The following is a 13,248-nucleotide window of genomic DNA, read 5'->3' as shown; positions in this document are numbered from 1 at the left end:
TTTGCTCCTGTCCCACCAGAGTGTCCTCAGCATGGAGGAGCTGGCCAGAGACAGCATCAGCCTGCTGGCATCAGCCGCCCCCAAATCCTCGCTGTGCCTGAGCGCCGGACCGAGACTCGGCTCCTTGGGGGCCATTTTCATCCTCCTGAAGTCGGCTCTGGGCGCCGGACTCCTCAACTTCCCCTGGGCCTTCGCCAAAGCTGGAGGGATCCACAATGCCGTTGCCGTGGAGCTGGTGGGCATTTGCTAATATTTCTGTGTGTTAGCGGAGCCGAAACCGCTTCGAAATGCTCCTGAAACTGGAAAATGTTGTAGTTGGACCTGTTGGACCCGGGTCAGTCCTGTTCTGATGCTCTTGGCTAAAAGATAGAGAAACATCTCCTCCGCCAAGGAAAGGAGACCTCTGCTAAGGTTTACGTGGATTTACTCCCACCAGTAATGTGTCAGTAATTCAGATATTTACATGATTTTTAGATGATTATTTACTCTTAATCAGATTTTTCCTTTTATTTCAGCCACCAAATGAATCAGTTTTAGTTAGATGTGAATAGAAAACGAGGATTTAGAAAAATCGGCACCAACTACTATTATTATCGTTATTATTATCGTTATTATTATCGTTAACATGTCACACATGTCACACGTGTAACACTTTATCTTCTACCTCCTGCATCACAGCGAGAGATGCAAATTTAAAAACATCCCTAAATATTCTGTAGGATTGTAGCTAATTTTCTTGGATTTTATAATTATATTATAGAGTATTGATACTGTATAAGGACGCAGAGTTTTTAAATGAACCCTGGAGCGGTATTATTGCGCAATAAATCGATGTTAACTCGGATATACGAGATGAGGAGAAGTTAGAGAAGCAGGTGTAATTATCACTTATTACCTATAATTAATCACCATGGTAACCTCAGAAAGCTGAGTAATGATGAGCATGGGTGAATGAGAGGGTGAATGAGAGGGTGAATGCAGTTAGAAAGAAATCGAAAGCTTTTTGTCCTATTTTGATTCGTGTTTTATGAGTAAACCAGCAGCGATGAATCGGTTTTACCTGTGACGGCAGGTTTGTGTTGTCACCTGATCGAGAACCTTCGTGCTCGTTGGTGGAGCGGAAAAACTCCTCAAAAGGAAAAGAAAGTTGAGTTTATTCAACATTTGTAGAAGTAGGAGCAGGTTTTGATCCCACAACAGTCTGACCTCACCAGAGGAGATTAAAGGTACAGATCAGCAGATTTCCTTCACTGGTCGGATCGACTGGTTGGACCGGCTGGTCGGACCGACCTCAAAGTGTCACTTGGGAGCCCCAGTTAGAAGAATTCAAAAGGCTTTAAGTCACATTTCACAGGTGATTCTCTAATTCTAATTAAAACCTCAAATTCTAAAATGACTGATTGACATTTGGAGATTCAACTAACGACCGTGTGGGTGAAGCCTCGTATTCCATCTTTACCAGCACGACCCGGAGAAATATTCAAAATTTCTAGCAGAGTAAACGTGAAATATTTGCCTCAAGGTGTTGAAAATGTTACATTTAGCATTAAATGCAAATACTTGTGTAAAAGGTGGGTTACCTCTATTTACTAACACCACCACTAACCACCACCACCACCAGCACTAACCAGCACTAACCACCACCTGCTAACAACCACCACCAATTAACCACCACCGGTACGAACCACCGCCAGCACTAACCACCACCACCCACCACCAGCACTAACCACCACTAACCACCACCATCACTATCCACTACCCGCACTAACCACCAGCACCCACCACCAGCACTAACCACCACCATCATCAACCACCACCAGCACTAACCACCACCATCACTAACCACCACCACCACCAGCCACCACCAGCACTAACCACCACTAACCACCACCAACCACCACCAGCCAGCACCATCACTAACCACCACCAGCACTAACCAGCACTAACCACCACCACCACTAACCACCACCAGCACTAACCACCACCACCACCACCAGCCAGCACCAGCACTAACCATCACCACCACCAACCACCACCACCACTAACCATCACCAACCAGCACTAACTAGCAGCCCCTCACGTTGTGCGCCTGCCCAGGCAACACCTCTCACATCATAATCGTGTGTGTAGCTCTGTTTTCCTTCATCACCTCAGGCCTCCCTGGTGTTCTTGGTCAGTGGTCTGGTCATCCTGGGTTACTCCTCATCCGTCAGTGGTCGGTGCACTTACCAGGCGGTGGTGAGGGAGATGTGCGGGTTGGCCATCGGTCACCTGTGTGAGATCTGCTTCATCTTCAACCTCTTCATGATATCTGTGGCCTTTCTCGTGATCATGGACGACCAGCTGGGAAAGCGTGAGTTCACGAGTCGCTCGATTCCTTCACGTAACCCGTCAGCGTGCTCTCCTCTGCTCCATGACACCCTGGAGTCCACATCTAGTAGATCACCATGATCTAATCGGATCACTCCACATGATGCTGTTATTGTATCATGGTTTTTAAACTCAACCGCCCAGTTCAGTGGTGGTTATTCATCCCTGTCGAGGTCTTCTTCCATTTCCTGCTCCTGGTACTTCAACAGGAGGGAATAGTTTAGTCAGCAGGGCCCGGTTTCTGTCCCCCGCCAGTCCTGGGAGGAGTTCTAAAGGTTTGGTTCTACTTGGACTTGGCAGCGGTGCTGCTGGCCTTGTGATCCAGACCCAAGTGAAGAAACCCTGCTTCTGTGTTAGTGGCAGAGGGAAACTGTAGATAGAGATGTAGGTAGCAACAGGGAGGGGAGCGCTACAGGAAGTGTGGGACTATTTTACACCTGTGTGTGTGTGTGTGTGTGTGTGTGTGTGTGTGTGTGTGTGTGTGTGTGTGTGTGTGTGTGTTTCAGTGTGTGGCACCCTGTACGAGCTGCTGACCGGTTCTCCAGAGTCGGAGCGGCCGTATCATTTCTACACAGACCAGCGTTTTGCTCTCGTGCTGCTCTGTGGCCTCCTCATCTTACCGATGTCCATCCACAAAGAAATCTCTGTCCAGAAATACAGCAGGTCAGCATTGAACACCACAGGCACAGCTGGGGGGGGGGGGCAGCCTGGGGGGGGGGTCTGCCGGGAGGGTTCGGGCTCCAAACCTCCCCTTAATTCGTGATTTGCACCATCCATCCGTCCTCTTATCTCACACAACCTTCACGTCCTCTCTAACGACGCCCATATTTGACCTCAGTGACCTCCACAACATCCAACCTCCTTGTTGGCTCTCGTTCACACCTCGTCTCCTGCCTCTCGCCCAAGATTTCTGCCACGTCAAGGCTGACAATTAACATGTTCTCTTTAAAGTTTCAGATTCGTGAAAGAGTTTAGTGATATTTTACCAGAAAATAAACACTTACTTCACATTTTCTATGTAAAAAACCCCTTCTGCACTTTTGGGTTCTGCTCTTTTTCAGTGTTCTTGGTACGCTAGCTGCGACCTACATGACCATCGCCATCGTCATCAAATACCACAACACACCATCTGCTGTGGTCCATATCAGCCCTTCCTACAGCAGCGGGTACGTACTCCACACCAGATTACACCAAAAACAGGGTGGGCAGAACATTATTGTTGGTTATGAGTTGCTTAGATGGTAACTAGGTGAGAGAAAGGAGAAGAACAAGGAGTTCGGCAGAATTGTAGCAGCTACAGAGGATTTAAGCTGACGAGCCATACAAGAAGTGCATTAACGTGCACGTGCTCGCCTGGACCTGTGTGATCTGCACGTGCGCTACATTTAGCTGAGATGTCACTGACCTGGAAGCAGAAGCTTCACAAGCAGCGACCAGTCGTGACCCAGTTCGGCCAAGAATTATTGGACCGGCGTGACCAAAGTTCACGGACAAGACGGGGATTTAAGCTGCGGAGCGACTGACTGTTGCTCCACGAGCCCGTTGACCGTTGGCCACGTGCACCAGCATTAGTGCTCGTGGTCCCTCTGAGGCGCTCCGAAAGCAGAATATTCAACAATAGTGAGGCATAAACTCGCTGCCGTTCGTTTAGCTGTGGCTGCTAGCTCGCTGGCTAACTTCTTTCTGGTTCTGTGGCTGCTAGCTCGCTGGCTAACTTCTTTCTGGATCTGTGGCTGCTAGCTCGCTGGCTAACTTCTTTCTGGGTCTGTGGCTGCTAGCTCGCTGGCTAACTTCTTTCTGGATCGTTGTGGTGTGAGGTTAAAGGTCGACTGCACCCACTGAAGTGCAGAGGAGGTCACAGAGAGTTGGGCCGGGCTTTTGTAGCTCTGGAGAGCCGACGACAGGGTGCTGAGACAGGAAGTGTGGTCCTGTGGGAGGAAGTCTGGAACGCGAGTGAACGGGAATGTCACGGTGGACAGGAAGGTGGCAAGATGGTGGCAGGACCAGCGTTGGTGTGAAGCTGTTGAGGTTCTCTTTGGGAGTGAGGACACCAGAGGGAGAGTCAGAGTGGGACCAGAGAGAGATGGTTTGGACATGTCCAGAGGACAGAAGGTGAATATTTAGGTAGAAGGCCAAAGACTCGACATCCAGGAGCTGGAGGAGGGTCTCACCAAGACCACCGTGGTGACACCGATAACCTGCTGAGTTAGCCTCAGGACGGGGGTCTCTAGGGGTTATTGATCAGATGAGTTTGCTATTAGCTAGTTTAGTGCTTGAATTTGCTCTTTTTGTGCTCCAGATGACTTTTGAATGTGCTCCTGTGTGCAGGATGAGCTCCTGGGCCTCCACCTTTACTGTCATTCCCACCATCTGCTTCGGTTTCCAAGTAAGTCTCACATTAAAAATACATTTTAACAGAACATGTGATTCATTTGAGGCAGGATGGTAGCTGGAGTCTGGGAGGATCCGGCACCAGATGACCGTTAGTCCGGCCTGATGTGGCTCCCGCTCGGTTTTTCTCGGTATTCCAGAGGACATTTAGCTTTAGCTTTAGCTAATAGATACGTTTGTTAGCTGCGATATGGACGGTTTAAACGTAGCCGAGTTTCATCTCCCGATTGACATAAAATCCTGTCGCTCAGTGTCACGAAGCTTCGATCACGATCTACAGCAACATGGAGAACCAGCGGCTCTCCCACTGGATCCTGGTCTGTGTGATCTCCATGATCGTCTGCCTGATCATCTACTCACTCACAGGTGGGTCTGTTGTCTCCCAGAACACACACACACACACACACACACATACAGATACTGCCAACCATCATCGGACAGATGGACGGACAGACTTGGTTGTTTATATTGTGGTTCTTGGTTCCCGTCAGGCGTTTATGGGTACCTGACCTTTGGGAAGGAGGTGAAGGCCGATGTCCTGATGTCCTACTCCAGCGATGACGTGGTGATGATCATCGCCAGGCTGCTGTTCGCCGTGTCCCTCATCACCATCTATCCCATCGTCCTGCTGCTGGGAAGGTCAGAAGGACGGCATCACCGGTGTCGCTAGTGTTAGCGGTCTACAGAGGTCACCAATAGTGAACTGTGGTGCTGCCGTGGTATCACCCACCTCCACGCCGCTGTAGACCAGGAACAGCCTTTGACCTTGTTCAGTGGCTCCCGGCCATGAAGCTAAAATGGTTCAGGGGCGGTTGAAGGAGCACGAGAACGGGTTTGAGTTTATGTTGGCCTCCAAATTCCACAGAGGTCAATCTGATCCAGCATCTTTAGACAGGCAGTCCAATAATGGAGGACCTGCTGGACCACCTTGGTTCCAGGTACCACAGTCCAGCTTCACCAGTCTGGTAGAGTCTATACCTTGGTGGCCCGGGGCCACTTGGCAGAAAGAGAGTGACCAACAGAGCATAAGAAGCTGTGTGTGGTCTTGGGGCCAGAGACGTGGGCCTGGGTCATGGGCCAGGTTAGGGTCATGGGCCAGGGTCATGGGTCAGGTTAGGGTCATGGGCCAGGGTTAGGGTCATGGGTCAGGTTAGAGTCATGGGCCAGGGTTAGGGTCATGGGTCAGGTTAGGGTCATGGGCCAGGGTTAGGGTCATGGGTCAGGGTTAGAGTCATGGACCAGGGACATGGGTCAGGTTAGGGTCATGGATCAGGGACATGGGTCAGGTAAGGGTCATGGGCCAGGGTCATGGGTCATGGGTCAGGGTCATGGGCCAGGGTCATGGGGAACCACTCCTGCCTTTGTACAGTGCAACAATACAAATCCCCTGAATATTCAGTTACCCTCTGTTTATGAAGCCCCGCCCCCTCCTCCTGCTCCCCGCCAGGTCCGTCATCCAGGACCACCTGCTGAGGCGCTGGCGTCCGTGCGTGGGCGTGTCGGCGCTGGAGAGTCGGAGCCGCTACGTTGTGACGGTGTTGTGGATCACGGTGACGCTGCTCTTCGCCATATTTGTGCCGGACATCAGCAAGATCATCAGCGTGATCGGAGGCGTCAGCGCCTTCTTCATCTTCATCTTCCCAGGTGTTTGCTCGCACGTCAGCCCAACGTCCTCGTCAGCTCCGCCCCCTTCGGCGCCGCTCAAACGCTGTGTTGCATTTGAACAGGACTCTGTCTGATGTTCGCCATGCAGTCGGAACCAGTGGCCTGGAGGACCAGGTAAGATAAACCTAAGCACCTTCCACCGTTCCAGGGTTGAGGGGATGAAGAGGTGTGAAGAGGCGACGCCTGTTCTCGCCAGTTTGCGGCCGCCATTATCGTACCCGGTATCCACAGACACCTGGAGACCCTGGAGGGTCACGTGGCTCAACATAGACCACGTTCTGTCACCTTTGGTCACTAGGGACAGGCTCCTGGTTCTGATGAGTGTTGACTTTATTGGCGGCTGCGGCCCCAGGCGGTGGACTGGTCGCCATGGCGACAGGTCATACCTGAAGTGATGGATGAAGCGTTTTTTGTGTTCCCAGAGTGATCCTCACCCTTTGGGGGGCCTTCACGCTGGTCTGCGGAGCCTTCATCTTCGGCCAGAGCACCACCATCACCATCATGCAGATACTGGGGAAGATCTGAAGGTGTCCTCCTGACCCTGGTCCAGGAGCTCCACCTGACCCAGGAGCTCCACCTGACCCTGGTCCAGGAGCTCCACCTGACCCTGGTCCAGGAGCTCCACCTGACCCTGGTCCAGGAGCTCCTCACACCTGCTTCCGTCTCACCTTGTTCATCGTGTCATTAGCAGCTACGCTAAACAAGATGGAACCATGAGGATAAAAACTGTTTAACCATATTTACTGTACATTTGTGGGAGAGTAAACACTCCATCTTTTAACCTTTACACGCTCCACCTGATCACCTGATCACCTGATCACCTGATCACCTGCGCGTGAACCTGCTGACAAACACAAAACTGAATAAATGGATTTTATATGAACGGATTCCCCAACGTAGCTGCGTGTTTGATGGACGACGACATTTCCCAGTCACTCATTTTGTGTTGTTGTGCTTCAATGCTAAAGAAGAGCTGGTTTTTCGGAGCAATAATTGATGCCGATTTGTCAAAACTTCACAACAGAAATTAAACTTGTTGAAAAAGGTCAGTTTGGACAAACTCACGAACAGAGAATTTGGACTTTTAAGAGGAAAGAGGAGCGTCTCTAACGGAAGGACATGTAGCATGATGCTAACGCGTTACAAAGAGGCAGCCATGTTCCGGTTTCATTGCTTTATTTCATGTCACTCTACATTTCCTAGAATCTCTTAAAAGACAGGAGACAATACTTCCATCCCTGCAGTAAGTCTCAGGGTTCTTTACCCAAACGTACATTAATATCCAAAGATTACCAGAAAATTCTTATATTTCTCTCTCTCCTTTGTAGCAATACTAGAAAAGAAAGGAGGAGCATGAGACCGATTACAGAGTAACGTGCCCTAAAACTACAGCAGAGGAGTATTAAACATTCACTAACATGCACTCCAGCTGGAAAAGAATGGAAACGTACAACAGAAGTTTAGTCGGATGCAATCAAGAAAAGGCTCTAAAGGTCTGTTTGCCGACTCTCCTGTTGCCAGGCAACCGGCGATGTTTGGCGGAGGCATAACTGTCATTGTGGTGATGAAGCCGAGGTCGGTGATGGAGGAGGGAGGAGGACAGGAAGGGTCGGACAGCTGATTGAAGAACCTGCCCCCAGAGAAGAGGAGTTGGCAGCCCAGTTTGAGCTCTAACAGAACCAGTACTTTAACCAGTGACACCGCACGGATCAACAGCTAGTTTCACATCTACTGCCACGCTACCGAGGGGGAAAAGGTCAGTGCACGACCCAAAGGACAGTTTAGGAGTCATCCAGCACCAAACAAACGATAATAAGAGTAAGAATATCGAGCTACGACGGCATCACACTCATCAACTTCTAACACTGGATATTGATCAATCACAAAGTCACTGTTTTTACATTGTGCTTTTGGATCGGTCGCCTCTCTGAACGGGATTTAGCAGAGGCCACGCGCTTCAACCGGATCGTTGGGAATCTGAACGGTGCGGCGGAACTACGGTTCGGGAAAAACCCGCTCGACCTCCGAAAGGAAGGCGCGAAAAACCAAAAACGGCACAAAGACTGAAGAGAACCCATGAGAAACGCACTGATGCTGATGCAACAGCTCCTGCGCTCACACGCCCCTGTTTGTTCCTCTCCTGAAGTCACATGACCAAGCGTCACGTGACAGAGGGGTAGAGTTTATCCTCTTAAACCTTGATTGATCACTTCGCTGCGGCCGAGAAAGAGAAACAAAGGGAGGAGAGCGTCTGGATGGCTGCAGCTACGTGCTAACTAGCATATGTCCACATATCTGGAGGTTCCAATCCAGCCGCTCATCCCACCGTCTCCCTTCTATTCTTCTCAAAGGTCAAAGTTCACCTCTGGGCGGGGGGACTAAAGGGCAGGTTCAGAAGAGCAGAACCGGGGACAGTAGACCAGGTTACCGGGTTACCAGGTTACCACAAACAGGCGCGTGTGAAGCGGAGGCGGCGACGGCGAAACGAACCGATTCTCCGGCTACTTCAGGCGAGAGGAGGAGGGGGGGGCGATCTCCCGTGTGCAACTCAAATAGAAGCTACATTCATTTTCAAAGTAACAATGAGCATCAAAGGAAACGCAGACAGGGCGCCGCTGCTACATAAAAGCTCTGGAGAGCGACCGTGGTCAGCCAGCAAACGACTACATGGGGAGGTTAACGGGGGTCGAAGGGCGCTTTCACAGCAGGCGGGACCTTTCGTCTGGACGCTGTAAACATGTACGGGACACTGGGGCGGGGGGGGGGCTTGCAGAGGAGGTGCTCGGGAGCGTTCTTCATTCCGAGTCCCTGTTGACGCTACACCAGGCGGCTGCAGAGGCAGACAGAAGGGAGGCGGTTAGAACCCCCGGAATGCTAACGCTAATGTAGCTAATGAGACAGGCTGACGCAGGGGTGCCGTCATGAAGAAGCAAAGAAAAACCCGAAAAAGAGGAATAAAAATGGCCAAATCAGGATTGTGAGGATAAAAGAGTGCGGATGGGGGGTTACCTGGAACGGCGACGGAGGAGACGGCCTCCGGTTGGCCCAGAGCGTCCACCTTCACGTGCTGGAAGGTTTTCGTGGGAGCCGACTGCAGGTGCCTGGAACAAAGCAGCAGCTGTCAATCAAAGATCTGCCGGCGCCAGGAAGTCCAAAACAATGAGGACTCACTGCTTCCACTCCTCGTGTCCAGTCCAGAACTCGTAGATCACAAAGGACAAACCGTCCGGGAGGCGCACGGCGGTCACACTGGGGAGGAAGAGGACGAGGACCAGGGTCAGACAGGAGGACTTGGAGACGTGAGGGACAGAGAGGGAGACAAAACGCTACGATTGGACCGAATTTAGGACAGGAGTCACCAACTCCGTGTGTCGGGGGGCCAGAACCTCTCTGGACAAACAGCTGCTGCGTTAAAAAAGAGAAATAAATACATCAAAGCAGCAGATTGCAGCAGGACGGGGGACAGCGGACACAGCACCGGCCTCCAGACCAGGAGGTGGTCTGATAAAGCCCGGGGGGGCGGGGGTCTGGTTCTACTGGAGTTTTCCTCATGCGATGACTCCATCTGGCTGCTGCTTGTTTTCTTCAGTTCTAATGGACATTTCGCCTCAGTGGGGGACTTTTGGGGGGACGGGGGGGGGGACGTTTCCCTTCTGTTGAGCTTTCTGCTTAAATCTGCCTGTTGGACCACGGAGGGAAGGTTGGAGCCACCAGCTTCCTCCTCAGCAGAGCTGGCTCCTCTGGCCCCCTGCTGAGTGGCCGGGTTGGGAGGGTGACGGACAGACTCTGGGGACAGCTGGTCCCACGCCTGCGTCCTCAGCCTGTCCCCTGCTGTAGATGTGGCACCGACTGGGCCCCGATCACATTTAGTCAGCTGTCAAATGTAACAGGAGCAGCCGAAAAGGGCAGAAACCCTCACCGGGCCCGTTTTGATCTTTCCAGTCATTTCCTCTCCGACTGGAGCTCAGCAGCAGATCTCAACCCAAGCAGACACGTGCACAAACACTGCAGCGTGTTTGGTGCAGGGAGGTCCAAAGAGAGGGGAGCTGGACACGGGGAGACCAACAAAGCTCCACATTATACAGAATATGGAGAAATGTGATCATGTGACTGCGCTAATGAGGCACTCCGGAGGAGGCGAAGCTGAAGGAGGCAGACGGCGACAAAGGGAAGCGGCGGCACATCACACATGAAATATTTAAAAAGACAAGGTGCAGCGCGGGGATGTGGAGCAGCAGGGGGACTCACTGGAAACACTCCTTCTGAATGGACACGTTCCGCAGATACTGCTTCAGAGCCTCGCAAAACTCAGCCAGCTTCTTTTGGGAAACCACCATCTCCTGACGGATCAGCAGCAACGACTGGGAAGGAAGAGGAGCAGAGAAAACACCATGTTTTCACGGTACTTTGATTTAGTAACCTAATGCTCATTAATGGGGTAATACTGCCCCCAAGTGGTCGCACCCTGCAACTACAGCCTCGCCATTATCACGCCGGTTATTGGCTATTAAAGACACATTAAAGGTTAAACCCCGTCGCACAAACCAAATAATCTACAGATGTGAAGGTTCATTTAGTCAGAACTTCCCAGTAACATGTTTAATGCCAAATTCAGGACAACATTGACAGTTTTAATTGCAGCAGGTAGAGTCGTAGCCTCACAATTAAAGCGAGGCATCATCACGCATCATCACCGTTTGTTAAGACGGAAGCAAAGTTGCGTCACGCGGGCATCAAAGCAATGTGATACTCAATGTGAACGTCTCCCATGGAGACTCCAGGAACCTCCATTTCCTTCCCCAATATCACTTTAAGAACTGAAGTGTGCACTGAACTGCAGATCAAAGCACTTAAGTGCACCGCATCACCCCATCAATGTCTGCTGGGGGAGGGGGAGGAAGGGGAGGAAGGGGGGGGGGGGGGTGGCACGCAGCCTGAACAAAAAAGCCGGGATCCAACCTGGGCAACACGATCCTTCCCATTCTAGAACTTCTCTTAATGAATGTCAAACACAGACGGATGAGTTGAGTTGAACTTCTTCTTCTTCTATTCCAGCGTTTCTGATTCTTTCGTGATGGCGTTGACTCACTGCTGTGCTCCTCCCTCCTCTGAGCGAGCTCAATAAAACATGCAGAGCCCCACACCTCCGTCAGAGCTGCACTATATAAATAAACGCTGTATGTTAAGCATACGTGTGGTAGCCCACTGAGTACGACTGGGGTAAATTGGTCTGCTGTTACCATAGCAACTGGGAAAGACCAGTAACCCACATTCAGGTCTTCCCATAACTCCCTTTCTCACCTCTTTTTTACTCCTTTGCTCTTGCTCATTATCGACAGGGAAGCTTCAAAGGCTTCAGAATCTTTCTTTCTTTCTACAGTCGGACGGGCGACACGAGCGTCTTACAGTGCGTCGCCATAGCGACGGTCAGCGTTTCGCCGACACGTGTCCCAGTAAGAGGATGAAACTGGTTTGCTCACAGGTACCAGCAGACCTGACTGATGGCAGCAGTCAGCAACATGATCCGGGGGCACCGGGGCAGCAGCTGGGGCAGTTTTAGCCCTTCTGCCCCCCCCAACTTTGGAACACCTTCCTACAGAAGCTCTAATATGCTGCTTTCATGTGATGGAGGGGAGAGATTTGTAAGGCAATATTATTGTTATCACTGCAGCATGACTAGTATTATTACATGTTATTACCATGACGATTATGTTATTATTACTCTCTTATCGCCATATCTGAGTGGAAACGGTGCGTAGAAATGGCAGCACACGCGTGGCGTCCCACTAAATACGACTGGGGTAAATGGGTCTGCTGTTACCATGGGAACTGCGAAAGGCCAGTAACCCACATTCCCTCCCTTTCTCACCTCGTTTTACTCTCCCGCTCATTATGGGTGATGATTATTTGTCAGAAAACAAAGGTCAGAAGCTTTTTTTTAAAAGAATATGTCTGTAAATATCGACGCGCCCACCTGAGAGAAACATAAATATTTTACGAGACTCGGCCGCAGCGGCCGTCGGCCTTTTGGTGTGAAAACATCCGACGGCAGAAATGTACAGCACGATAACACTGAACGATGGTTTAAATCGATACAGATCCGCCAAATGCTTTAGAAAGTTTTTCATCTTTGATACATTTGGGAAAATAACTTCCCCCCATTTTGTCAGAATGAGGAAATGTGGGTTTAATTTTGAACTTGGCGCACTTCTATATTATTATATATGATATTCTCCCTATAATGGTATTTCCATACCCTATAGAGGAGGCAGAATAATCCAGAGGTCAAGAGGCAGGAAGTGGAACCCGCACGGAGAAACGGTGATTAGGGGTTTATATTTTGCTAACGGGGGTGTGTTGGAGCTCTGCAACAGAAAGGAGGCTTCATTTGATAGCAAATGAATCTGTCCATCACACAGCAGGAGGAGAGGGTGCGAGTAATAAGCGAAACGTGCGGCGCTCTTATTACAGAGGGACGTCTGGTGCCCAGGACCGCTGGACCGGGCCGGCTTTATTAAACTGACGGAGGAGCGCCGCTGTGAAAGTGAAGCTTGAACAAAAGTCCAGTCAAACCTGCTGTTCCCCTTTAAAGGGTAAATTCTAAGTGTACTTGCCCCCCCCCGTCCCTCCCGACTGTAGAGAGAAGGTGATGAGCGTTATTCAGGGGTCCTGCAGGTCAGGACGACCTGCTGCTGCACAGACGTGACACAAAACAGCTCCACTTCCTGTGCTGCTCAATATTTAAGGCAGCGGACCCCCGGGGGCCTTCTGGATCAGCGGCCCGGCTCCATAATGAACTCCGCCAGGCTCCGTGAGGACCAA

The 13,248-nt window shown here is 50.8% G+C and overlaps 2 protein-coding genes across 2 annotated transcripts in view; one reads left to right on the top strand and one right to left on the bottom strand.

The window, feature by feature from the left end:
- On the top strand, positions 1-7,313 carry slc38a8a (solute carrier family 38 member 8a). The gene is made up of 10 exons (XM_057052381.1): positions 1-235; positions 2,155-2,353; positions 2,877-3,033; positions 3,432-3,536; positions 4,699-4,756; positions 5,013-5,127; positions 5,253-5,400; positions 6,209-6,405; positions 6,489-6,540; positions 6,849-7,313. Exons 1-10 carry the CDS (start codon positions 32-34, stop codon positions 6,949-6,951), a joined length of 1,338 nt encoding a protein of 445 aa, XP_056908361.1. The 5' UTR covers positions 1-31; the 3' UTR covers positions 6,952-7,313.
- A 272-nt stretch (positions 7,314-7,585) lies between these two features.
- Positions 7,586-13,248, bottom strand: part of necab2 (N-terminal EF-hand calcium binding protein 2) — a 31,721-nt gene continuing 26,058 nt past the window's right edge. Inside the window, exons 10-13 of the mRNA XM_057052389.1 lie at positions 10,675-10,787; positions 9,598-9,675; positions 9,436-9,527; positions 7,586-9,256 (exon numbers count right to left, since the gene is read on the bottom strand). Coding sequence (XP_056908369.1) covers positions 9,222-9,256; positions 9,436-9,527; positions 9,598-9,675; positions 10,675-10,787 — 318 coding nt within the window. The 3' untranslated portion in view covers positions 7,586-9,221. The remainder of the gene's footprint in view (positions 9,257-9,435; positions 9,528-9,597; positions 9,676-10,674; positions 10,788-13,248) is intronic.

This window comes from Takifugu flavidus, chromosome 13 (genome assembly GCF_003711565.1).
Source record: "Takifugu flavidus isolate HTHZ2018 chromosome 13, ASM371156v2, whole genome shotgun sequence".
NCBI lineage: Eukaryota > Metazoa > Chordata > Actinopteri > Tetraodontiformes > Tetraodontidae > Takifugu > Takifugu flavidus.
The sequence above is the reverse complement of the archived record's forward strand: the minus strand, read 5'-3'. Positions and strand labels throughout refer to the sequence as shown.